The sequence below is a fragment of the Zonotrichia albicollis genome, chromosome 2 (assembly GCF_047830755.1).
Source record: "Zonotrichia albicollis isolate bZonAlb1 chromosome 2, bZonAlb1.hap1, whole genome shotgun sequence".
Taxonomy (NCBI): Eukaryota; Metazoa; Chordata; class Aves; order Passeriformes; family Passerellidae; genus Zonotrichia; species Zonotrichia albicollis.
This window is the reverse complement of record NC_133820.1, coordinates 61,086,785-61,110,711: the sequence shown is the minus strand read 5'-3', so window position 1 is coordinate 61,110,711 and position 23,927 is coordinate 61,086,785. Positions and strand designations below refer to the sequence as shown.

At 43.0% G+C, this 23,927-nt stretch overlaps 2 protein-coding genes across 8 annotated transcripts in view; one reads left to right on the top strand and one right to left on the bottom strand.

The window, feature by feature from the left end:
• The window catches only part of LOC102067838 (uncharacterized), a 79,052-nt gene extending 74,993 nt beyond the window's left edge, over window positions 1–4,059 (bottom strand). Inside the window, exon 1 of one of the 6 annotated variants that reach the window (XR_012579010.1) lies at window positions 3,851–4,031. Coding sequence is in view for 5 of the 6 variants with exons in the window: in XM_074535293.1 (XP_074391394.1) it covers window positions 3,851–4,018 (168 nt within the window). In the remaining variant the exon portion in view is untranslated. Of the gene's footprint in view, window positions 1–3,850 lie in introns of all 6 variants that reach the window. The other 5 variants (XM_074535293.1, XM_074535294.1, XM_074535291.1 and 2 more) reach the window with 5 other exon arrangements.
• KATNAL1 (katanin catalytic subunit A1 like 1) overlaps window positions 3,711–23,927 on the top strand; it is a 38,078-nt gene continuing 17,861 nt past the window's right edge. Inside the window, exons 1-5 of one of the 2 annotated variants that reach the window (XM_074535290.1) lie at window positions 3,764–3,865; window positions 5,143–5,266; window positions 12,534–12,709; window positions 20,002–20,162; window positions 22,103–22,271. In XM_074535290.1, the coding sequence (XP_074391391.1) occupies window positions 12,548–12,709; window positions 20,002–20,162; window positions 22,103–22,271 (492 nt within the window). In that variant the 5' untranslated portion in view covers window positions 3,764–3,865; window positions 5,143–5,266; window positions 12,534–12,547. Of the gene's footprint in view, window positions 3,866–5,142; window positions 5,267–12,533; window positions 12,710–20,001; window positions 20,163–22,102; window positions 22,272–23,927 lie in introns of both variants that reach the window. The other variant, XM_074535289.1, reaches the window with a different exon arrangement.

Here is a 23,927-nt window from a genome sequence, read left to right as displayed (position 1 = left end):
TCCTAGGAGAAAAATTGGTGGATGTGTCATAGTGGTAAATATAATTCCATAAAAATATCTATGCAGAAGAACAATTAATATGTGTGAATGAAAATTAACAGTCTACTGATGCCTTTACTGACTTGTGCATAACTTCCCTTGGAAGGGTAATGTCCATGAATATGTAACATGCATCTTCTTCTCCCTACTGCTTCCCTATTGTTTTTCCCTTTTCATTATTACAGCATTTATCCATATAGCCTGTAAGACCTTTGGTAAAGAGTTATGTTTGCATCTGAGCATTAAAGCTTATTATGAAGGCACAATAATTCCTGTGGTCTAGTTAAATATAATTGCAACGGGAAGGGAAGACAGAAGTAGAGGGCAGTTCATAATTCATAGACTTCTCACAGTATTTCAACCTTCTCCTTGCAGAACTTTGTGGGTGGGAGGAGGTTACAAATGAAGCTCTCTGCTACTTTGTGCTAAAAACCTGTGCCAGCCCTCTAGTCAGTGAAATTTATGTAATGATAACCAAATCAATTCAGAAACCAGTTTTGTTAATCTGTCAGAGACCCCAAGACTGCACAGCTTTAAACTTCTCTGACACTGTCTGCAATTACTCTAGCTGAAGAGACACTTCTGAACCAAATCTAATGTTCATGGCAAAAGAGTTACATTAATTTCTATCAGCTTCTGATTGAACTGACTAGAATAAATCAGAGTGAGCGGGCACACAATCAGCTCTGCTGGCAGATTTGCAGATTGCTGGAAAGGGCCATGATAAGTCTCTGGGGTCTGGCTGTGAGTAATGCTCTCCTCCACCAACACAACTGGATCCTGCCTAACCACACTCGCTGACACCCACCATCATCATGTCTTATCCAGAGCTGCTAGGTTTATAGCCTCTTATCCAGAACTGCTAGGTTTATAGCCCCTATCAAAAAATAAAGAAGTTGTAAGCCATGAGAATATGCTCAAAGTAGAACAAGCTTCAGTGGCTTAAGGTGTCATCTCTCCTCTCAGCAATTTCCTACCTCCTCTTTGCCTGATATTACTGCCTCACAGCAGAGCTGGTGGAATGAGACACACACACTAGTCCCAGCTGCTTCAACACAAGGTCCTGCAAATTAGCCTAAACTGCTCATAAAATTACTTTAACATCATATTTTGCATTAAAATGGCTTAAAAACATTACTGTTTTTCAATCTAGGGACTGCTGAGAAGGCAGGAACCTTCAGTAAGGAGGTCAGGGAAGCCGTATCTTTTGCAGAAGTCCAGCCAGATTTGCTCAAATTTGACCCAGCAATAGGAAAGACGAAGAAATTTCACACTTAAGAGTTATAATTTTTATGGTTTACTAACAGGTTTATTAACTTCTGCCTGTCTGGCTGGACTAGATGACCTTCTGAGGTCTCCTCCAACATGAATTACCCTATACAACTAGTGTGTGTGGCCAGGAACCTGAAGACACAGCTCTTCCTGCTGACACGGCCACAGCCTACCTTGGCAAACTGTGGAGACCCATGCTCACCAAACTTTCTCTCAGAGTGGTCAAACAGAGTGGCTGACACTGGTATTGTTCTGGTGTTGAAAAAGTGCTTTTCAGAAGGGAGGTCAGCTCTGCCACTAAGAAGTAGCCCCGCTCGACTCAATGGTTACTAGAAGAAGGAATGGGGAAAAAAAAAAAAAAAACCAACCAGACAAATAGAGATTACACCCAAATTACCAGCCTTCTCTGAGTCACAATTTCCTAGCTGGGGGACACAATCCTCAGACAAAGCACTTCACGTATTGCCTAATGTGGTAAGAGGTACATGGTCTTGTGGGAAGGGATGTTATGGAAGTGCTGGGACAAGGCTGCTTATCATCTGCTCTCCCCTAGAAAGGCTGAACTCTGTAAGGTCTGCACAGCATCTATGCTTTTGTGTATGTGAAAAAACAGCAGGAATTGATGTCATGGGTAGGCAAGTTTGGAGAAATCTGGAAAAGGGGGGAGTCAGAGTTGCAGCTGTTATGAATTCATCACGATTTTGGCCCTGGTTCCAAAATCCTCACAAAGACATAAGAATCTCCACATGATTTTGAGGGAAGCAAGATCTGTAGATATATGAGTGACACATTCATGCATGCTGTATTGTTTAAGAGGCATACTGAGCTTTTAGTTTCAATCCCTGCTCTCTCACTTGTGTCAGTTAGCATTTCTGAGAACCTTATTGTGAGATACAACCTCATGCTGCTGCCTTAAAGTAACAACAACAGAAATCTTCCGGAGAAATTGTGTACAACTATCGGGAGTGATCACAAGATCATCATCACTGGGACACTCTCAGAGCTGTCACAAGGCAGTTTCAGCAGTAAGGGCTCACTGCAGTGGTGCAGCTGCACACAGAAACACAGCTCAGCTCCGCTGGGCTGCAGATCCAAGAGGCTGCTCCTGCCTCCACATCTCCTCTGCCTTCCTTGTGCCTGCAGCAGCTCCACAGACTCAGCTAATTCGGGAACTTTCAGTTCCAGCTGAACTCAGTTAATTTTTTGGAGGAGCAAACCTGGCTCTCCACCAGATCAGATCCCAGGCTTGCCTTGCCAGATGGCATCATCAGTGTTACTGCGGTGTAAATAACAAACAGGAGGGCATATCCTTGATCAGAGAGGAATGCAGGACTGCCCCTTTCGGTGGCAATACAGACACAGGCTGTCTTGCATTAACCGTGAAATTACATCCTTAGAAAGGTTTATAACTGCATGGCTCCCCTTGCAGGGCACCAGGCTGCTCGTATTAACAGTGAGCTGCACGTTTCAGAAACGCTAGGTAACATTCACCCTCAGGAGATGACACAAACTGGGTGGTGCCACCCTGTGAGACTGCCTCTGATCACCAAATACCACTTTGGTCCAGGAACAGGGCAAATCCCTAAATCTGTTCCTTTATGGTACTATAAAAGTGTATTACACTGCTATAGCAAAGATGGTCCGGTGCCCTTCTGCATGCCCACACAGGACAAACGTATGCTCTGCATTTCCTACACTCTCCCACAGACGAGGTGGAGGCACATGAGGTTTGCATTCAGAGCGTGAATGAGCTCTGATGTGTATTCAGAGCTCTTCCCGCTGGTTCCAGCTGCAAGGACACGACGCAAGGGCAGAAAGCGATGCACAGGAAGTTCCAGCTGAACATGAGGAAGGATTTCTTTACTGTGCAGTGACCGTGCAATGGAACAGATTGCCCAGAGTGCTTGTGGAGCTTCCCTCACTGGAGCTATTCAAGAAGGCTCTGGACGCAATGCTGCGCCATGTGCTGTGGCACGGCCCTGCCTGAGCAGGGAGTCTGGACCAGATGCCGCACTGGGGTCCCTTCCAGCCTGACGCACCCTGTGACTGTGTTTTTGTGTTTTCAGCCTCCCCGCCCCGAGCCCTGGTGCAGCACAGCGCAGAGCACGGCGGGCTCAGCAGCCAGCCCGGCCGCTGGGCTCCGGCGCTCCCTGCCTGCTGCCCGGCCGGGCCCCGCGCCGCTCCAGCTCCCGCCCGCCTCCGCCTGGGATGCTCAGCGCGGAGCCCTGCCCAGGGCTGCTAAACGCGGGCTGGGCGGCGGCGCCCGCAGCCATCGCCGGCGCTGCCTCAGCGTTTTCCTTTCCTTAAGGAAAATCCCTTTCCCCCGGCGGCAGGACGAGGCGGAGGCGCTCCGGAGGCCGGAGCGGCGGTGCCGTCCCCTCCCCGCGCCCGCCGCCGCCGCCATGGCAACCGCCCGTCGCCGCGCGCGCGCACCCCCTTCCCCGCCCGCCCCCCCGCGCCTCTCCCCCCCCGGCCCCGCTCTGACAGAGCCGCAGCGCTGCGCCCCCTCCCCGCGCCGCTCCCGCCCGCGGACACGCACCCCCGGCTCTCCCAGGTAACGGCAGGGCCCGGGAACGGGGCAGCCCCTCACGGCGCTGCTGCCCGCGGCGGGCGGCGGCGGCTCGGACCCCGCCACGCCGAGAGAGGCGGCGGGGATGGGGGGGGAAACCAGCGGTAGAGGCTGGAGGACTGCAGGGGCGCCCCCCATCTCCCGCGGAGCATGCCGGGAAGTGTAGTCCGCGCCCCCCGCCAGGCGCTGGGGGCTGCCGGGAGAAGCGGAGGGAGGGAACTACAGCCCCCAGCGCTCTCGGCGGATGGGGGGGGGGGGGGAAAGAGATAGGTGCTGCGGAGGGGAGCCCTATGGGGACGGGAGGCTCCCTCAGAACGAGGGCGCTGAGGCGGCTCTGCCCGCGGAACAGCGAGGGAGAGGAGTCCCTGTGCCGCTGCCGGGGCGGGAGGGACCGGAGGGAGGGGCGGTGCGGCAGGGCCGGCTGGCAGGGTGGGCGCAGGGGCGGTGCGGCTGCAGAGGGAGGCGCGGGGCAGGGCACTGAATGGGGGTGGTGCGGGAGAAACACGGGTGGGTGCCTGCCGTGAGGGGACGGTGGGCTGGGAGCGGCTGGATGCCTGTGGGGGAGAGAAAGAATACAGGGGAAGGGGCACATGGATGGATGGATGGATGGATGGATGGATGGATGGATGATGTGCTGGAGGAGGAGTGGTGGAGCAGATGGACAGAGAGCTGTGCAGAAGGCCGAGCAGCCCGGAGGCTGGGAATGGGTACCAAGGAGGCAATGGTCAGAGGGAGCTCTGGAAAGTTTCCCCGGCCAGTTTGCATTTATGGTTTCCAGTTTCATGTCTCCTACCACGCTTGGGCTCTGATGAGCTTGTTGCACTAGATGATCTGGACACAGTGTTACTTTTTTAAAATTATTCTGCTACATTTCTATTTTTTTCCCCAAAAAGTCTGTCATGATACCAGCATTTGTCCCTTTTCTCTCTCCATTTCCTCTCCTGACACTTCTGTGTTATTCTTTATCTTGTGTTCTCTAACAGTCATGAGGGAGAATAAAATTACAGTTTTTCTATGTATCATACTTAAAATACACGTGTTTATGATTGGTATATAAGGGGGTGTCATTTTTTCTTCCTGAAAATCTGTATCTTAAAAGCATCAGTGCATTAGTAGTCCCTTGTATATGAATATTGAATGTCTATTCCTAGTACAGTTTCACATTTCACAGAGATAGGTTTCTTTCCAATGAATGCTTGATTGCAGCTGCGGATTGCTGAGCAGTTTCCTTTTTCTTCCTTTCCCCCCCACCCCTATGTCAGCTATATCCTAGACAGGCTTCAGCTTCTTGCAGCTCCTGGTGCTTGCCACACTGCAGAAGGAAACATTGCAGCTGCAGAGTGCTTCCAGGGTTCCTGGCTCTTGGAGATTTGGGCTTTTGAGCAGGTAATGGGGAGAAATAGTTCCTGCCCTGATCTAATCCCAATCAAAAGAAATAAATGGAATACAAGAAAAAAATGATAGGTCTTTATCTGGTTTTCTGTGTAATTAATAATAAAAAAAAGCTGATTTTTCAGGGGATGAACTGAGAAATCTGAAGACTTGGTGTCTGTAGCACTAACAGCAACATAAATATGCATATAAATGCATATTTAAAAAGATGTATGCTATTCTATTTATGTAATACATATCCTTAGTCCTAAAGAGCCAATTCTTTGAAATTCAGAGTGGATTTCAAGAGGCAGAAAACCCAAAATTCTGACCTTATGAGTCAGGGTTATAAACACCTGTGTGAGTGTATTAAACCTGCAGTTATTCATGGAAAGCTTATCTGGGATGCAGCTTGGCTGAGCTGGAATGGAGCAGCAGCAGCACAGCACTCCACTCTTTGTGGAGCTGGCTGTGGTCTGGTATGGAGGAATACGGGAGTGCTGTATCCAGGGCCAGGTGCAGGAGCAGTTCCACTGCCTTTCTTGGCACAGAGCCCGACCTAAGAAATGCTCTGAACCCGAGCTGGCTCTGTGCAGACCCATCTTGGGAGCCTTTGGTGGCATGTTTGCTCTACCAGAAGTGCTTACACACGTGATATGTAGAGGAGCAAGTGGCTCCACAAAGGATTATTGACTCAGGCTGGGATCCACTTTGTTGAGCTCCAGACAGGCCCTACAGAATCCTTCAGGTCTCTGGGCCCTGCATCCTGTCAGAGGAGGGGTTTGACTGATCATGGGCCTGGGTTTGATTTGTGTGCCAGAAGCCCTGGAGGCTGTGCTGGAGAGGAGAGAGAGGTGAGCAGCCAGCCTGGGTCCAGCAGGGCTGAGATGGAGCAGAAGCTGGCGAGCTGTCACTGCCTGACCCCTGTGTGTGTATGGAGTTACGCCCCCCCGAGTGCCCCAAAGCATTTGTTTTAGCTCTTTTCACTATCCAGCCTTGCTAATGAACACCTCATTATGCCAAGGATGGTGATGGGCCCATATGGATGTGTCTGAAACTGGTGTATGAGGTGCTTGGAGAAGGATATGGTTCACACTCAGTTTTAGCAATGGCACAGCCGTCTCCGATTCTCCTTTCTGCTTCTTCAGAGAACTGTACTTCAAAGGCTCTGCATTATGGCTGTTTCATTCTCCAGGATGCTTGTTGTTTGGTTCACCAAACTAATGAAATCTCTAATTTAAATCTCTAAATTAATCTTTAATTAAAAGACTGGCCACCTATTTAGTGTTTTCTTATGAGTTTACTTTTAACTTGTGGTGAATGTCTTTACTTCATTTGAAGATTTTTTTTTCACTTGCACTCAAAGTAATTCTCTGTTTCATGTTAATAATGCACACAAAAATAGTTTGAGGCCTGCATGCATGCTTCTTCTCCTTCCCACTTCCATACACATTTCCCCATTAACTCCACGTCTGCCATTGCAAAGCAGTTTCAATGCAAGAGGCCAAAAACCAGTTAGCAGAAAGCAGCTGACTGAGTTAAAAGATCCCTTGGTGCTGGGTTTCCTGGACCATAGTATATGTGTGTGTGTGTGTGTTTTATCTGATGTCTGCTACTGCCATTGTAGCCAGCCTTGTCACTGCTAATGCACACAGAAAAAAGAAAAAAACAGCACTGGCATAACACATTTCTCATCTTTGATTCATTTACATGTAGTTTAAATTCAAATCTGCTGGAACTGAGCCATGTCTTTACTTATAGATATGTTTTTAACAGGAGTTGTGATCCTGTGAAGTCATGATTGTTAGTTTTCACACCAGTCCATGAGACTACAGCTGCATGTTCAAACAAAGCCATGTTAACAGGGAAAGATGGATTTAGCTGTGAAACTTGGCAAGACTTTTGTTTGTTTGTTTTTTATCTGACAATAATCAGTTAAAATGTTGGTTTTGTCATGCAAACATAATGTCTGCAGCATCAGCAATTGCTTCTGAACAGGGACAGACTGTTATTGGCAATGAAGATCAGTTGTTCTGCATCCAACCCCAAAATGAGAGATAATCTTTATAATAAAGCAGGAAAGACTTATTTAATTTATTTTAATTATTGCATTTTTTAATATCTTATTCCTAAAAATCAAATGAAATGTATCAACCATGTGAAAAATGTAGTCTGTATTTATGTTAGAAATAGAATTCTGTAGGCTTCCAGAAGGAGTCACATGTCATGCGGGGAAAAACACTTTTTTTGTTCCTCTGACAATGTTCCAGTTAGTGTTGCTGTTTATGCTGTCTCAGGTAAAGCATTGTCATATTGTTACATGTCTCTGTTTTAACAATTTTTAAGTTTGAAGAGAAGACTGAAAATCAGATCATTGTGCTATTTTAAGAGAAGACATAATTGAGAGAGAGAGCTGTTTGAAACTGGTCAAAGTTGGCTTACAAAACCAATATGGCTTTAACTTAAGAAGGGCAGGTTTCAATTAACTGTAATAAAAAACTTCCAAGCAGTAAGAGGAATTTGAGGAAAAAACAACTTCAGTTTATGACTTAGACTCTGATAATGGAACTGGTTGCACATGAAAAGTATGCAAATCCAAAAATCAAAACCTCTTAACAATGGACTTCTCTTCCTTGCTTTGCTCACTGTGGCAATTGACCTTTCTGGGATTGTGCGTGGCAGAGAATCATCCTGGCTTTGCCTTGTACAAGTGGAGAATGTACGGTCATACCTCAGTCATAAGCACTGTGTTCAGAAGATGGTGCCTAACTGTGTGACTCTCTGTCTTGTGACATTAGTTGTAACTCTTACATTGCATTTCGGGATGCCCAACATCATGCACGGCTGATTTACAGAAAATGAGAAACAGGGTTAGTAACCAATCTTCATCAGCGTATGTCCAGGCCTTTCCAGATGTTCAGCTGTCCAGTCAGCAGTACTGCAGGGCTGCCATGATGTGAGAGCATATGTCCAGCAATCTCAGGAAGCTGTGGAATGCTTTTGTTTTGCCAGGATAAAATTTTGATCAGAGAAAGACACATGTCCAGGAAAATCCACGTATGGTATAGCCCTCTCAGTGGGGAATTAACATCTGATTTGGAGAAAAGTCTGATTATTAGGTATTAATTATGGCTTGATGTAAGTATTGAAACAATGAGAATAAAGCAAAAGTGTCTAACAGCTCATTTAATGAGAGTCCTTCATCCTGTGCAAGAGTCAAGGGCTTGTGGAGAATTTGGGATGCAGTGGTGTCACTGGTTGTGTCAGAACACATGCATAAAAGAGACACATAGAGATAGCAGATGCCTTCCATTTTGGCACTTGCAGAGTGAATATTTGGGATCAAGCAAGGGGAAAAGCCCTGCTGCAGACCCTCTCTACAGGGGAGAGCATTTTCTGCCTCTGGTAACACTGTGGTGAGATAGCACTGAGAGAGCTGGTTTGAATGGGGCCAGTCCTGAATCCATTCCCACTGATGTTGCTCACAAGTTTGGAATAGTGTGCTAGGCTGTCCCCCTTTGCCTGTCGTCCACACAGTCACTGTACCTGCCCGTGGATATGTTTGTGTGTATAATGCTTTAATGTTAAAGTAGAGACTGTCTTTTGCATCTTGCTCAATTGTGCATTGCTTTAGTTCTGGGAGAAAAATTCTTTTCTGACCCTAGATAGGGATCAGCTCAGCTTATGCTCCAAAGAATAGAGATTAATATCCCCTGTGACCTTTTAGCCTGGCTGCTGCAGGGCTTTTAACAAGTGGGTTTAAGACCCCATGTGTGGCAGCTACTCGGACTTGAATGTCTGTAATGTCTCTTCTTGTCAATGATCCGTGAACTGAGGAATCTCCAAGGATATCTTGACTTGCAGTGGAGCTGTTACGGTCTAGTGCAGGAGAGAGCCACACAATGGTGAATCAAAAGCTGGTGTCACAAGTAGTGTGTAAGTTGTTCTAAATGTACTTGACAACAGTTGTCCCTGGCTGTATATTTACTTAAAAGATGTGGCTGTGGTATGCTAGGAAAATTAAATATTTAAACAAAGCTCCAGATAACAAACAACAAAATGCTTTCTTTATGATTTCTGTATTTCTGGTTCCTTGGATGTCTCTGATGTTGTATGAACTCTATAATACAATGTAGAATAGATAATAAAGAGTGAGTACATAGCATGAAAAGGTCCTCACCTAGTTGTAGTTACTTCTCCCTCCCTCTCCATCCCTGACATTGAAGAATGGGATGATGAGAAAACAACACAGGAAATAATTCCTTCCAAAAAATAATTTTCCCTTGATTTTGGACTTATTTGTTTTGATTTGCTTTGGATATTCTGAATTAACATTACCTTCATTGGTGTGCATAGGAGGCTTGTAGTTTGTTTAAACCATTTTTAGCATTAGTTTTAAATAGCAGTAGAATCTCAGCAAACTGCCTGGGATTCCAGGAAAGCACTGGTTTAGGATTGAGGCCTATAGCTGCTGTTTCAAATAAAGCTCAGGTAAATAGATGGCATTATCTTCACCTTTTCAAGCTGTATGACACCTTGGGTGTCTAGTGTAGGTAATAAGTAAAAACTGAAGTGCCTGAATCCACAGGAAAGATCCAGGGGCTTTTGTCAGCCTAGCTCTGGAGGCATTGACCGCTCAGGAGGTACATAGGTGTACATCCACCAGCCTCCCCCCATGCTCCAAGTTTCAGTGCTGTCAGTGTTTTATAAGCTCTTCAGTGTGACACACCAGGCATCAAGCTCATGCATAAACTTTGGCATCACAAGCATGAGGCTAGAGGCCTCCATACTCTTGGTAGCTGGAGGAAATGGGAGAGTCTTGTTTGGTTTGCTCCTGCAGTTTTAAAACTGTGTACATTTTTCTGCTTCCTGCCTCTCATCTTCCTTGTCCTGAAGTGGGCACATGTTTGCATGGCTCCTATGGCTTGCCTCCTGCCTGTGGATTGACCCAGCTCCCACCACAGGCAGAGATGAGGAGGTTGTCTCTGCTGAGCAGGGGACTCTTCTGGAATTAAGGGGAGTTGGTTGTAAGTATCAGTCCTCTTAAGGGAAAAGAGAGTTAAATATGCCCAGAGGGTGGGAACTAGCTGCAATAAGGAGCAATAAGAGGTTGCAAAGCAAGTGTGTTTTCTGTTTAATGGATTTCTAGGAATTAAATTCAGCAGTTCCTTAAAAATGTTTTATTTACTTGCTGTCTTTCACTACATATGCAGAAAACCTCCAGAGATTTGAGGAATGCTTTTCTTAATAGTGACAGGCTGGTTGTGAAGCAGATCCTGACTTGGATGTGTTTGAAGACAGGTGAATGGCTTCTGCCCCACATGGTGTTCTGTTCATTTGTAAGCTGACTCATGAGATCTGAATGGGTTATAAACTATCTTCAGTTCCTATCATTTTATGTATTTCCTGTGCAATGTGGGTGACATCACTTTTTTTTTTCCTATTAGTGACAATCTGCTGTATTTAAAAATTAAATTATCTTAGTTGCTGCTAATCCTGATCTTGGTAATGATGTATCCTGCCTATGTCAGGAAACAAAATTAGGATTGTCACCCTTTCCACCTTAGATTTTCTCCTGCCCAGTAGTTTACAACAGCCAGCAGGAATGCTGTGCAAGTTGAAATGTGCAGCACAGCATGATGACAAGTAAAGCCCAGTCAGTCCTGCTGTGCTTGGTGGAGTGTCAGCTGTGGGGTAGCAGTATGTTCTTGCTCTCAAAGTCATCAGCCACATACAAGCTGTGTGACCTGTGGGTTTAAGTGAGGGTGGCAGTTTCCATGGCTTTGCTGCAGGGAGCAGGAGTGGTGAGGTGGTGGAGCAGACCTGGTGTGCAGCTCTAGGCAGCAGTTAGGACCATCAGTGTGGCACCCTTGGGACGTGCAGTGTGTGTTTGCTCAGGGCAGAATGAATTTCGTGTGGATGCCTGTTTAACTTGTCAGGGGTTTGAATTTTGCTAAGCACAAGGGAATACAAAAGCCTAAGACACATGCTCCTTAATGCCATCTTGCTCTTGTGTGTTTATAAAACCTACTAACATTTTTATAACCCACTAGATGTAAAAGGTTGCTTCTGCCTGTTCTGGCTTATGTCTGCTACCACCTGTTCCTTCTGTGTGCACTCCTGTAGCATGGGCTGTTTTCAGCTGCATAGTCTAAACTGTGTTTGTATCCTTCCTTCCCAGTTTCTTCTTCCCCTCCTTGGTTTTGCCAAACCCTTGATACAACTAGTGGACCCCACTCCAGAGCTGACCTCCTCCCTCTTGCTCAATGCAACTCTGCATTGCATAGCTATGAACTGCAATTTTTTATTTTTCATTTCCAGAGGTTTATATCTCAGTGAATGTCAGGGACCCCACACATACTGAGAGCACAAGAGAAAGGAACTGATGCTCTTTTTCTGTGGTGGGGACCTAAACTTTGGGTCATATGAGATTCAGATACAAGGGCAGGCACTGCTGCAATCCTGAACCTTAAATACAAACCTAGCTGTACAATACAGCTGAATTCTGAATGTCTGGGTTATTGCTTTCTTGACAGGTTACTGGGAAAAGCTGGGTTATGGATTTGCCTTAAAGTCTTGCAATTTGAGGACTAGGGGATGTTGGTACTTTGGGAATCACTGTTCTAAGGAATGTTAAATTTGGATTGGTAACTGCCATAAATCCTGAAGTGACATGTTAAATTTAATGAAAAAATTCAAGTCAGCATGTGGATGTTGGAGTACTTTGAAAGAATATTTAAACAGAATGAGGCTCTCAACTTCATCTATAGTGGAGCAGTCATTCAACCATATCATAATCTCATTAGGGTGAGGGCTCTTGAAAGTGTGAAGTGCAGACATCCCTGATGCTGGTTGGCACATTTAGGCATGTATGTAATATAACAGAATAAAAAGCAATTTAATGCCTCGTGTGATTTGTGATTCACAGCTGATGGCTGCTAATACATTGTGGTGATCTACAAATTAAAGTTGAGTTTGTTAGTTTCAGTGTGGGAAGGGCATTTAATTTTGTTGCATTAATTTTAACAGGATTGAGGCCAAAGGCAGCAAAGAAGTTGTGGTTTTAATCACTATAAAAGAGTTACGATTCATGATCTGAAACCTTAGGCTAGTAAAGTGATACTCCAGACATAAATGGTTGTAGAAGAGCAGGACTGGATGGGAACAGTATTGGAAAGACACAATTTAGCTGTGAGAAAAATAACAAAACTGAAGCATCACTGTCTGAATTATTCTACAGCATGTAAAATTCATTTTTTCTGGTAATTATGTTCTCTTTTAGATTTCTGAGTGAAGATGAATTTAGCAGAGATTTGTGATAATGCCAAAAAAGGAAGAGAATATGCACTCCTTGGGAATTATGACTCTTCTATGGTGTATTACCAGGGTGTCATCCAGCAAATCCAGAGACATTGCCAGTCGATCAGAGATCCAGCAATTAAGGGCAAATGGCAACAGGTAGGGTGAAATAACATTGACCATATTCTATTACTTGGTATTTGAAAACCACACTATACCTCCCAAACCCTATAAGATGCAGAGGACTTACATTTCAGTGATGTTGGCAACAGTTGTACAATATTTTGTTGATATTCATGGGAAAATATTTTTCATGGTGTGTTCAAAAGGAATTATATTGTTCTAACTGAATCAATTCTTCTGTTCTTGTCACTTAGGATGTCTGTCTAATTCCTCGTCTGTTTCTTTCTGCATATTCTCTGTGACTGCATACTTTTGAAAAAATTGAGGACTTTCTTTTCCCCTTGTATTTTTTGGCCATCTAATGTCCAGTAAACTAAAATGTGAGTGGGTGGGTTAGCATCACTAGAATTGTTGTCTGACTGTAATGACATTAAATGTACCCTAAATGTACACTAAATGACTATAGTGTACAAATTTGGATCAGGTTTCTAAAAGTGCAAGTCATACTCTTAGCCTGAATCTTGCACAGATCTATCTTCCTGCTAGACAGAGTAATGTTGAAACCATGAAAGTAATCTGCAGGTGAAATATAAGAACCCCATCTATTTTTATTACTTTCAGTATTTAAGTCTTCATCACATTTTTTAGCCCATTTTTCATGGTACAAACTGTGTTCTATAAACATAAAAAGGAGTAAAACCATATAAAGATGTTTCCAAGAATAAAGAATTCATGTTGCATAAAGACTATGTTTTGAAAGAATAGCGTATCTCCTATGAAAGATACAATTTTGCAGTAGGGAGGTAAAGAGATGATTTCAGTAAGAGTTTTCTAAATATATGTTTGAATGATATCACCTAAAAACAGAAGCAAATTTTCCTTTTTATTGCAGCAGATGATTTGTTTATAGATTTGTGTTTGAAACTTCTGACACTAACATAGAGTATTTTGTGCACTGATAAGTACAACAGTGTTAACAACCACTTTGTCGTAACTACTATTCATAGGTGTTTATCATAGAGCTGTAGAAGTCTGTCTATGAAGAGCTTGTCTGCAAAGTATGTGCCTGTACATCCAGCAGAGATAGTTTTCCTGATAATGTAGTAAGCTGGATGTTGTGTAGGAGATATTCACATTCAAGTACTTGTATTCAAGCTTTTTCCCACCCCAGGACATGCTGATACAAGGTGTTCATGCCCAGTGCATGTCCTTAGTTCCTGCCAAACTTGTAGCTGATGTGAAGGTAGAGTATGAGGATTTCCTCATTCTACAGCTGAACCACTGCATTGTCTTCACATCTAGTATTTAGTGTTTCTTCTGATGACACTGATTCTTCCAATAAACTTTCAACAGCTCTTGTGTTGTGAAGGTCACTCAAATCTCATGTTACTGTGTGTTGTTTGAACTGCTTCACAGAAGCCTGTGCACCATGGAATGTGTGCTGCACATAGGAGACAAACCTCAAGTACAAAAGGACCATTAACACAGTTTCCAGGATTTATTCCCTGGGGAAGGCAGCTGTCTCTCCAGCAGAGGATCTGAACTTGGCACCTTCTCAGAAATTATCCTCTTTAGGCAAAAGAAGAATTGCTCCTGACCATGTCACATAAATGCTTTAGAGATGTGTTCCAAATAAGATCTGCAGCAGGTGGGGTAGCGTCTGTCACACTGTGCACTCATGTTAATTCTGGAACTTCCCAACATAGTAGTGGCAGATGAGCTTTGTCAGAATATTGCTTTGCTGTTACTGGTGCCACGCTTGGAGACAAACAGCAAAAAGTAAGAAGTGTGACTGAAAAAAAAAAATGAAGGGCTTCATCCCTAGGTTATTTGCCTTCTCATTCGTTTGTGGGAACAAAATGATACAGCCCAAGAGCAAACAATGCAGCCCTGGAATTACTAGCTTTTCCATACCAGAGCTTGCATGTTTTGGTGAGACCTATAGAGATAGACCTGCTTTCCTTACCCACTCTTTATAAGTAAATAATTGTTGTGCTTTCTCACTTCTTGAGACAGACTAAGGAGGAGTCTGGTGATATGGATGTTAGCACTACTTTCCAGCTCCAAACAGCAGCTACATTCAAACTGTCAGTCACAGTCAAGCAGCTATCTGGAATGACAACCTGTTCTGAAAAAAATGTAACTGAGAAGTTGGATCACAAATAACACTCATTCACAGTATTAAAGCAATATCTAGATATTAATTTTAGATCTTTCTCATTAAAGAGTTATGCCATACACATTATGTAAGTTTAGCAAATTTTGAGTCCAACCCACTTGGTACCAGTAATGTGCAGAAGCAAAAGATTCCCATACCAGTGTGGTTCTTGCAAGTGGCTTGAGAAGCAAAGCAACCCTTAGGTCAGGGGTAAGGGGGTTAATGCAGTTGATTTTTACCTGAAATTCTGTCTTCTCAAGCATATGGAACTAGCCTGTTCTTCAGGTTCTTCAGCTTCTCCATCATCTGAGGAATCTGGAGAGGATAAGACCACTGGTGCCTTTTGGAGGGGGAGTTTAGCAATCACTAACACTGTGGGAGCTTTAACTCTTGAATGTCCTTGTAAGTAAGTGCTCAAAGGAGAAGAATGTTACGTAAACTAGTTCTTCTCTGGGATGTGCTGTCTGCATACACATTCACAATATCGAGCCTTCTGAAGGATTCCTGGGGTACTGAGTGTCAGTATGAAGCATCCCCTTCCTTTCTGTATGGTTTGTTTGCAGCTCACTAACAGGGTTTTTGTCCTACTGATACTTCTAGGGCAGTGATCTAAGTTTTGTGTGTTTGTGGACAAGTTCCATTGTAAAACAAAAATGTTCATTTGAGGAATATCTCAAAGAATGGTTCCAGCTGTGGCTGTGCAGCTGACCAACTTACATCTCTTACATGCACCATTGTTCTTCGCGTTTGGTTCTTCTCAACAGTGGGTGCTCCATCCTGCATAGGTACCTCATGCCTGATGGATCTGCTTTGTTGCCTTGTATATGACAGAGGATTTTCTCAGTAGTTTATTGAGCAATGTCAAAGCCCAGGTGAACCAGAACTAGTTGGGATTTTGGGTCAGATTCCCAAATGCTCTTGATCTACATCTCTTTGCAGAAGTGTCATTGTTTTAAAATTGCTACAGATTGGTCTGGACAGAATTATGTTCTGTGCAAGTATTTGTTGAGCTGTATTTCATGTCATACCGAGAGACAGCTTCAGCTTTGCAACTGGATGTCTTGATTTTGAGGATTCCTCCTGCTTGGAGCTGATGGTTAGGATGAGGAGGAATATGAACATGTTAACATCTCCTCTGCGAACAACTGACTCATTCAGTTACAGCTGATGCAGTACTGCTTCTGGGAATTCCAAATCAGTGCTAACCAGGGAAGAGGGATTCTGTTATTGTCTGGCACACCCTGCAGATCTTAAACAGGGCAAAAGATGCACCAAAGCAGAGACATGACAGCATAAGAATTCCTCTGACTTCATGGAAAATTCACATCCATTGATCATCATCTCTTGACTGGTTTATCTTGGGGATGTCAGGGTGACCTGGTCTTGAGACCGTCCTTGTTTTGCATCCAGGGAGTTCCCAGCTTGCACTTGGGTTGCCCAAGTGTACCTCCATTTGCATCTTCACTCCTAGGCCGCCTGAGCTCATTTAAAAAAGAGAAAGTTACATTGTTGTGCTTTGAGGTTAGGCTGACAGGTAGGCATATTAAGTCATGTAAATGCAGGCTGGGACTGGAAAGATACAAAATCAGAAGCAACTCATCCTTCCCAAAACTAAAAGGTAGGTTTAGTCTCATGTCCACTACTGTGAACTTGTGTTGACGTTGTCCCTGTTTATTCTGAGAGAGTTTCTTGGCTGCTGCAGTGTTTTTACTAGACAGCTGGCTTGTAGGAACGAGCGGCTTCAGTGACAGCTCAGCAGCTGCAGAATGACAGCAGAGCGTGCCCCTGGGAGATAGTGCTGGCTTACGACAAGGCCAGCGGCTGTCAAGCTAAACCTGCTGCGTGTTAGAGCCACGTGCTCCGTGTTGCACAAGAGCTGAGAGCACAGGGGCCTCCACTGGAGCTCAGGCAGGAGTTCAGTGATTCCCTGAGTGCTTGGAGCAGCCAGCAAGGCACTGACTGACTATGGTCACTGGTGCAGGTGCACTGATTAGGTGCACTTTATTCCTGCTTAAAGAATAAAGGGTAAATTATTATTATTATTATTTCAAACACATTTTAGTCAATCTGTGCTTTTGTTGTTTTTTGCTTCATGCCTATTTCATTAACATTTAGTAGGTTGTCTCGTGATTAACTTAATTAAGAAACATTCTGTGGGTAACTCGTGAAGAGGTGTCATTATAGGAGCTATACCCTCACTCTGTGTGATCAGACAGGGTTGCAGGATATCTGGTTTAGGGATCTTTTATTTTCACTTTTTAAAAGATCGAGCTTGTTGAATAGCTAACACTAATTGCAGGTAGTAATTTCAGGTTTGGAAAACACTTAGAGATAAAATTGATGAGTTTTCTTCCACAAAAGAAAAATCCCACACATTTTTTGTGTTTACCAAGGTACAAATACCCACGCTTATTGCAATGGGTATAGAGGTACAAGCTCTAACATAGCAAATAAAAGCTGGTGATGGAGAAGGTATAACAGTTGCCAGATTATGAAATACAAAGGTACTCCCTGAAATGGGTTTTGTAACTACCACTAAGAACGAGTGAACTCAATTTGTTGTTCGCTGTGTTTTATACCTATATGATAGGATGTTTTCTGCTTGGTTACTGGAAATTCTTGGGGGTCGCATGTCAAAACAAAGCTGTGGGGCCATCCTGTGGGCTGAAGGGCTTTTTTTTGGGCCTTCCAACATCACCCACTGCCCAGAGGAGGTGATGGGGCTGGTAGGGGCAACTGTAGTGGCTGTACCAGAGCCTGCCTCTGGGGACCAGGCAGTTTCACATGGTAGCTGAATCCACCTAACGTCCTGCCATGCCTAGAGAGGCCAAGCTCTTCCCTACCTTTTTTTTCCCTTCCATCTGTGCCAGCTTCTCTCTCACCTCTGCCCCCTTCCCTTTTTTTTTCCTGGGATTTACCTGATCACAGGATAGTGTGCATGTGCAGCTTGCTAACCCAGCAGAAGTGTCCTTTATTTTTTTTTTTTTTTACCCTCCTAGGCCAATTTTTTTGCCATTTTACCAACCTGTCTTACTGTATTGAGATGCCAGAATTGAATCCAGAAGAGCAGGGGCAGTGAGGCTGGGGAGAAGTGAAGGGAATTTTTTCTATTTCGCAGCTAATTGGCACGCTATCTCTTGAAACTTCTTACACATAAAGAACTTAAAAGTTTTCTTCAGGCTCTCTAAAACCTGAGCTGGTGCCTCCTAAGGGATCTGGTACATAGTGGTGTGTATGACGGGGGACAAGGAGACTGGGTGAGTCTAAACCAGTGGTTTTTCCATTTGCATCCTTCCTAGGTTGCTTCAGAGTGGCAGTGATCACTGAAAGACACTGCTCAGTCAACTTCATAATTGTGGCACAACCTTTTTGGCCCATGTCTGAGTTGTTTCTCAACTGCAAGGAAGTCTTTCTGCACGGGTTTCATCTGAGTCAGTTTCTTTAAGGCCTCTAGGAGTTTATGGCTGATTTTCCTTTGTGGTCCACATGCTGAGGATTCCTTGTTGGTTGATTTGCCAGGTATTAACTAAGAAATAGGGTGTGTATTTCAGAGTTTGGTCTGCTCAGGTCAGGTTAAGAGATGGCTGGCAGACACTAGTCTGTTTTCATCTTCCAAAGCATCAAATGGTCACTTTCCCTCAGTTTTCAGATACCATCCTCTTGCTGGTCCAGTGAGGTGAACAACAGCACACTGGCTGTTAGTGCTAGAAAGTTGTTTTCCACCAATTTCTCTGCATGTGTTGGAAGGCTGATAGAATGAATGCTGTCAGTACTCTTGGAGCACTGGAGTAGGAAGTGGCTGTCTCTTGCGGAGTGGTGCCCTGGAGGATTTATGCTGTATCATTCTTTTGTACCTCACAGCAGCTGTTTGGCTGGATTTATTTTTGGACAGGAGGGATGTGTGTGAAGACAGCTTGAAGGAACCAAGTTAGTAATCAATCACATTTGTAACTCAGCTGGAAACTCTCACATTGGGGAATGTGTCCACTGATTGTGTGATGAGAAAGCAAAGACAGCAAAGCAGGGCAGGAATAATCCTGCCTGAGCTGGATGTCTTGTGTCTTTGGAGAGATACAGTTAGCCCATCTGGAAAGAGCAGGAAGGCTGCTTTGCCCTGTGAAATGATCAAGATCTTCCTGTACTTAAGGCTCTTTTTGTATAGGTGTTCATAAACCTTCTGGTAAAGTAAATGCAGTGTTTTGAGATCTGTTCAGGGTCTTGGGGGTTTACCCTTCTCTTTCCCTCTGTCCATGCCAGTATCTCACTGATGACAGTCACATATATTAATAAAATCATGGTGGAAACTCTCAAGCTGGAAGGAAGTCATAAGGATCACTGAGTCCAACTCCCTGCTCCTTCCTAAAACTAAACCACATGACTAAGAACATTGTCTAGATGCTCCCTGAACTCTGGCAGACTTGCTTCCATGACTACTTTACTGGGGAGCTTGTTCCAGTGACCACCCTCTCAGTGAAGAACCTAATGTCCAATCTGAACTTGCCCTGGTGCAGCTTTATTCCATCTCTGGTCCCCAAGGAGAGGAGATCAGAAGCACCTTCTCTGCTGCCTGCCTTGAGGAAGTTGTAGACCACTGTGAGGTCACTCCTCAGCTTTCTCTTCTCCAAGCTGAACAAGCCAAGTGACCTCAGCTGCTCCTCATAAGTCTTGCCCTTGCCCTTTCACCATGTTAGTTGCTCTCCTTCGGATACACTCTAATGTTGTGCTCCTCACAGAGTTCATTTTGTAATATTATATTTTAATGATTTGGCCAGTTCTATAACTAGGACATCAGAGACTGTAATCAGAGATCTTTTATGCCAAAACAGTAGCACATTACTGCAGATCTGCCAAGAGCACCCTTACTAGTATGAGAGTATGTGTGCATACATGTCAGCATGCACACACAAATCCAAGCATCAGCACACGTTACGGAGGAGTGATCACTGTGTTAGCAATCCTGTCTGCTTGGGACATTGACAAGCAGGAAAATGAACTCAATTGCTTATGCTGCTGTTAAAGGTCTGTTATCAACCTGATAGGTCTGGGGTTTGTGAATAGGAAGTCTTCTGAGTCCCTGCCTTTGAGGTTCTTGAGGTACTTTCTATATTTGTTTGGTTCTTTTTAAAGTTTGAATTGTAACAATTTTTAAATAACATACATGCTTCTCAAGGTCCGACAAGAATTAGTTGAAGAATATGAACAAGTTAAGAGCATTGTCAACACTTTAGAGAGTTTTAAAATGGACAGACCTCCAGATATCTCTGTATCCTGTCAAGATGAGCCTTTCAGAGATCCAGCTGTTTGGCCTCCTCCTGTTCCAGCTGAACACAGGTAAGGAGAGGCTCAAGCAGAGTGGGTGGAATAAAGGTGGGTCACCATAATTTTATATTTGTTTGTGAATGCTTCTGTAACATGAAAATCACATTTAATTTACACATTTATTAAATTTAATTTGGTCACTTGAAATAAGGAGTAAATATAATTCACTGAGAAAAAAGTATTTAAACTACAGTCAAATTTATTTCTGACATTCTAAAGAGAGTCACTCCTTTATTCTGGTAGGAGTAACTAAGTGCCTGGAACTAGAATCTTCTGCAGAGGTAAGTGGGCTTTTGGTGACATGTTCTCATGTGCAAGGAGAAAACTTTTCCATTTCAGTTTCTTTGAGCAAAAGAATTAATTGATGACTGAGAAGTCTGTAAGGAGCTGGAACTGAAGGATCTTGAAGGACATGGTGGTTAGAAATCACTCCCTAGCTACAGATAATTCAACCTCTGTTTAATCCATTGGTTAGTTTAATTGCTAAACATGTTCTGTTACACATGGTATATCTCTTCTCTAACCATATTTAGGGTAACTTCAGTTAGCTGATAGATTTCTTAAAATAGATCCTTGTGCATTTTCTGAAATCCCTATTTTCAACCTAAGAGCTGGTTGGAAACAGATTCAGTTTACAGACAAAAATAGCATTTATCATGCCAATTGTTTTTTAACATAAGAGCACAGAATTTTAACTTGTGTATACTCACATAAGCAAAGGAGCAAAGTAAAATGAGAGATCTCGGTTAACAGAAAGAGATGCCAAGTTTATTTATAGCTTTCTGTGCTTTATGATTATCAAAAAGATCTTTGTTTTTAAAAAACAACCCAAGCTAAGAATATAAGTGTAATATTAGATTAATGCTGATTACTTTTGTGAGTGGTAGAAATAACTCAGATTTTCTGTGGTAATGTTATGTAAAGTTCAAGATGTATTTATTCTTATATTTTCCTTAGTGGTAAAGCCCCAACAGTTCATCTGCTTCTTTTAGGCTGAAATTTAAATCTTGTGCAAATAAGTAAGGAAACTTAGTCACGGTTCTCTGCTGTTAAGTTTAAAGAAAATGCATGAAAATCAAAATGTTGCCATTGTATCCAGCAATGTATTTAAGAATGTGCTTAATTTAAAGCATATTCCAGGAAAATGTTTTTGGAGTTAACAAATTTTGAGTTACTCAAAACAAGAATCAGTACAAGATTCAATAGTGGACACTTACTAAATTTGGGTGGCATTCCTGGCTGTTTATTGTAGTTTTGTATTTCAAATTCAATCCCTGGAGAAAAATGACAATGACTTCTTGTCTTAAAACCAAATTCTTTCTCCTCATTCTACTGCTGAGTACTCTTTGACATTGTGGGTGATGCACACAAATATAGGTGATTGCAGTTCGGCTCTGTTTGCTTTTGCTTTCAAGGCAATTTTTATGTTTTGACATTTTCACACAGGGGAATGAAGTCAGAGGTAGGCGGATTGTTTAAAATCCTCCCTGTTTTGTTTTGGGGCCTGTCAAAGATTTTAGCCACCTTTTTTTTTATGTCTCTATTTTAAAAATCTTTATTTTACCAGGAATGTCATCTCTTTTTTGTAGAATTTGTGCATGTAAATGCAGCCTAATATAATCTCCTGGTTTGGAGTCAGAGGAATATTCGATTTGACGACTTTTGCTAAATTGTTTCCTCTTTTGTTACATGGGTATTGGTTTGTTGTAAGACTGACTGGGAATACTGATCTGATAATGTTGTTAATCTGTTCTTTTGTGTTTTTTCTTCTTACTTTGGGTATCAGACAGAACCAGGAATGTGGTTTTGGATTTGTAGATACAGGAGAATAAGGCTTAGGGTCTTGGCAGCTTTAGTAATAATGTACTAAGGCAAATTAGAATGTGTCCTTCTTAATGTTGCTCTTTTTTTCACTGTTTTTAGCATGTTTTTGTTGTGGTTGCTGTTGTTAGGGCTCCACCTCAGATAAAACGTCCCAACCGAGATGGCAAATCTTTGAAGAAAGACTCCCCAGGGCTGCAGCCGCGCGGGCCCGCGGGCAGAGCACACCTGGTGTCCAAGGGGGAGAAATCTTCCGGCAGCCGCGAAAGGGAATCCAGAGCCAGGGCAAGGGATGACAAGGTAAGAGGTGGGAAAGAACTTGGCAGGGAGCTGTTGTGCTGCAGCAGGTGGCACAGGGAAGCACTCTTAGTCATTTAATGCAGATAATAAAATTCACAATAATCATTTGTGGGAACACTTAGTGCTTTCTTTTTCCCCACGATCAAAGCATGTATAGTGGAGACATTTTTTAATAATTACACCAAATTAAGAAAAGTTTATTATTAATAATTACACCAAATTAAGAAAAGTTCTGTCATGTTTGCTCTATCTTGGTGTAACATTTTTGAGGAAGGGAAGAATAGTGTCCTGTTGCTAGGGGTTTCTTTTCTTTGAGTGAAGACCATGGGCTTGTCTCTAATCTCTAAGTGTTATTCAGGCATGTAGTCCCTTCTCCTCCTTTTCCCCCATATTTGGTGGGTTGTGGTTTTTTTTTTGTTTTGTTTTGGTTTTGTGGGTTTTTTTTTTGTTTTGTTTTTTTGGGTTTTTTTCTTCCTTGAAGGAATCCGATACAGGAGATTTGTAAAGGATATTAATGTAAAAAGTGCAAAAATGAGACCAGTGCCCTTCCCTAGACTTGAAGCATTATGAATGGAGTTCCACAGTACCATTGCCTCTGCCATTCCATAGTATAATGCAAGCATGCCTAGGAGTTCAGAACAGTTCCATAAATGCATTGATGATATGTAAATCTGTGCCAAATTATTTGAAGTTACATATTTGAAAATAATATGAGGGAGAAGTATTAAAACCAAACTCTAAGCAACATCCATTTTCTCTGGTTTATGAAAGGGGTTTTGTATTTATTATAGTGTTTAGAAAGAAGCTTCTTGGAACTGTTTTGTTTTAAATGTAAAAGCAATGAAATAAACTAGACTAATCTGGAGATACTTTCTTCTGAAGATCCATGAAAAGGAAGCAGTGCTGAAGTGAAAGAAAAGGAGAAACAGTGATTCAGTATAAAGTGGTGATGTCAAAACCAGGACTGTTTTGTGGCTGGAAAAATGTCAGTGTGCAAATTGCTGTTTCTGAGACACTTGTGTTTTTAAATTTAACTGTGGAGTTAGTGCCAGGAACCTAAGGACTCTGTGGTGTTAATTATACAAGCTGAGACTGTTCTGAAGTGGCATTACTTTCCTGACAGACAAAGATACAAGACATGCCTTCCTATGGGGGCACACAGTATTGTACAGACCTTGAGAGATGAATAAGAAAATATTTAGGCCAGTTTTCTTCCAAAATTTGGTTAGTTCCTTTGTGACCTTTCTATTGCACTTCTTGACAGCTTAGGAACAACTCAAAGATATGCTTTTTCCATCATAAATTGTTTTCTGATACACAGGAAAACTATTAAGTAATCCTAGCCCTTATGACAATCAGAAGGTAGGGCCAGGCACATTTTCAGCAGTGCCATTGAGTGACTGTACAGATCAAGCATTTTAGAAATCTCTCTACCCTGGATCAGTAAGATTTAAAATAACAAGTGTGCCTCCTGCAAGCTATAAAAATCTCGTGAAGATCTGTGAAATTATTGCAAGATTTGCCAGCTATATGAGGAATTGGAGTCATGGTGTGTGACAGGTTCACCAGATGTGCTTGTGTAAGGCAGCCTTCAAAGTCTTAGCTCTAATGAGGGTGAACTCTGCTCTCCAAGCTTTCCGGTGATGAGCATTATAG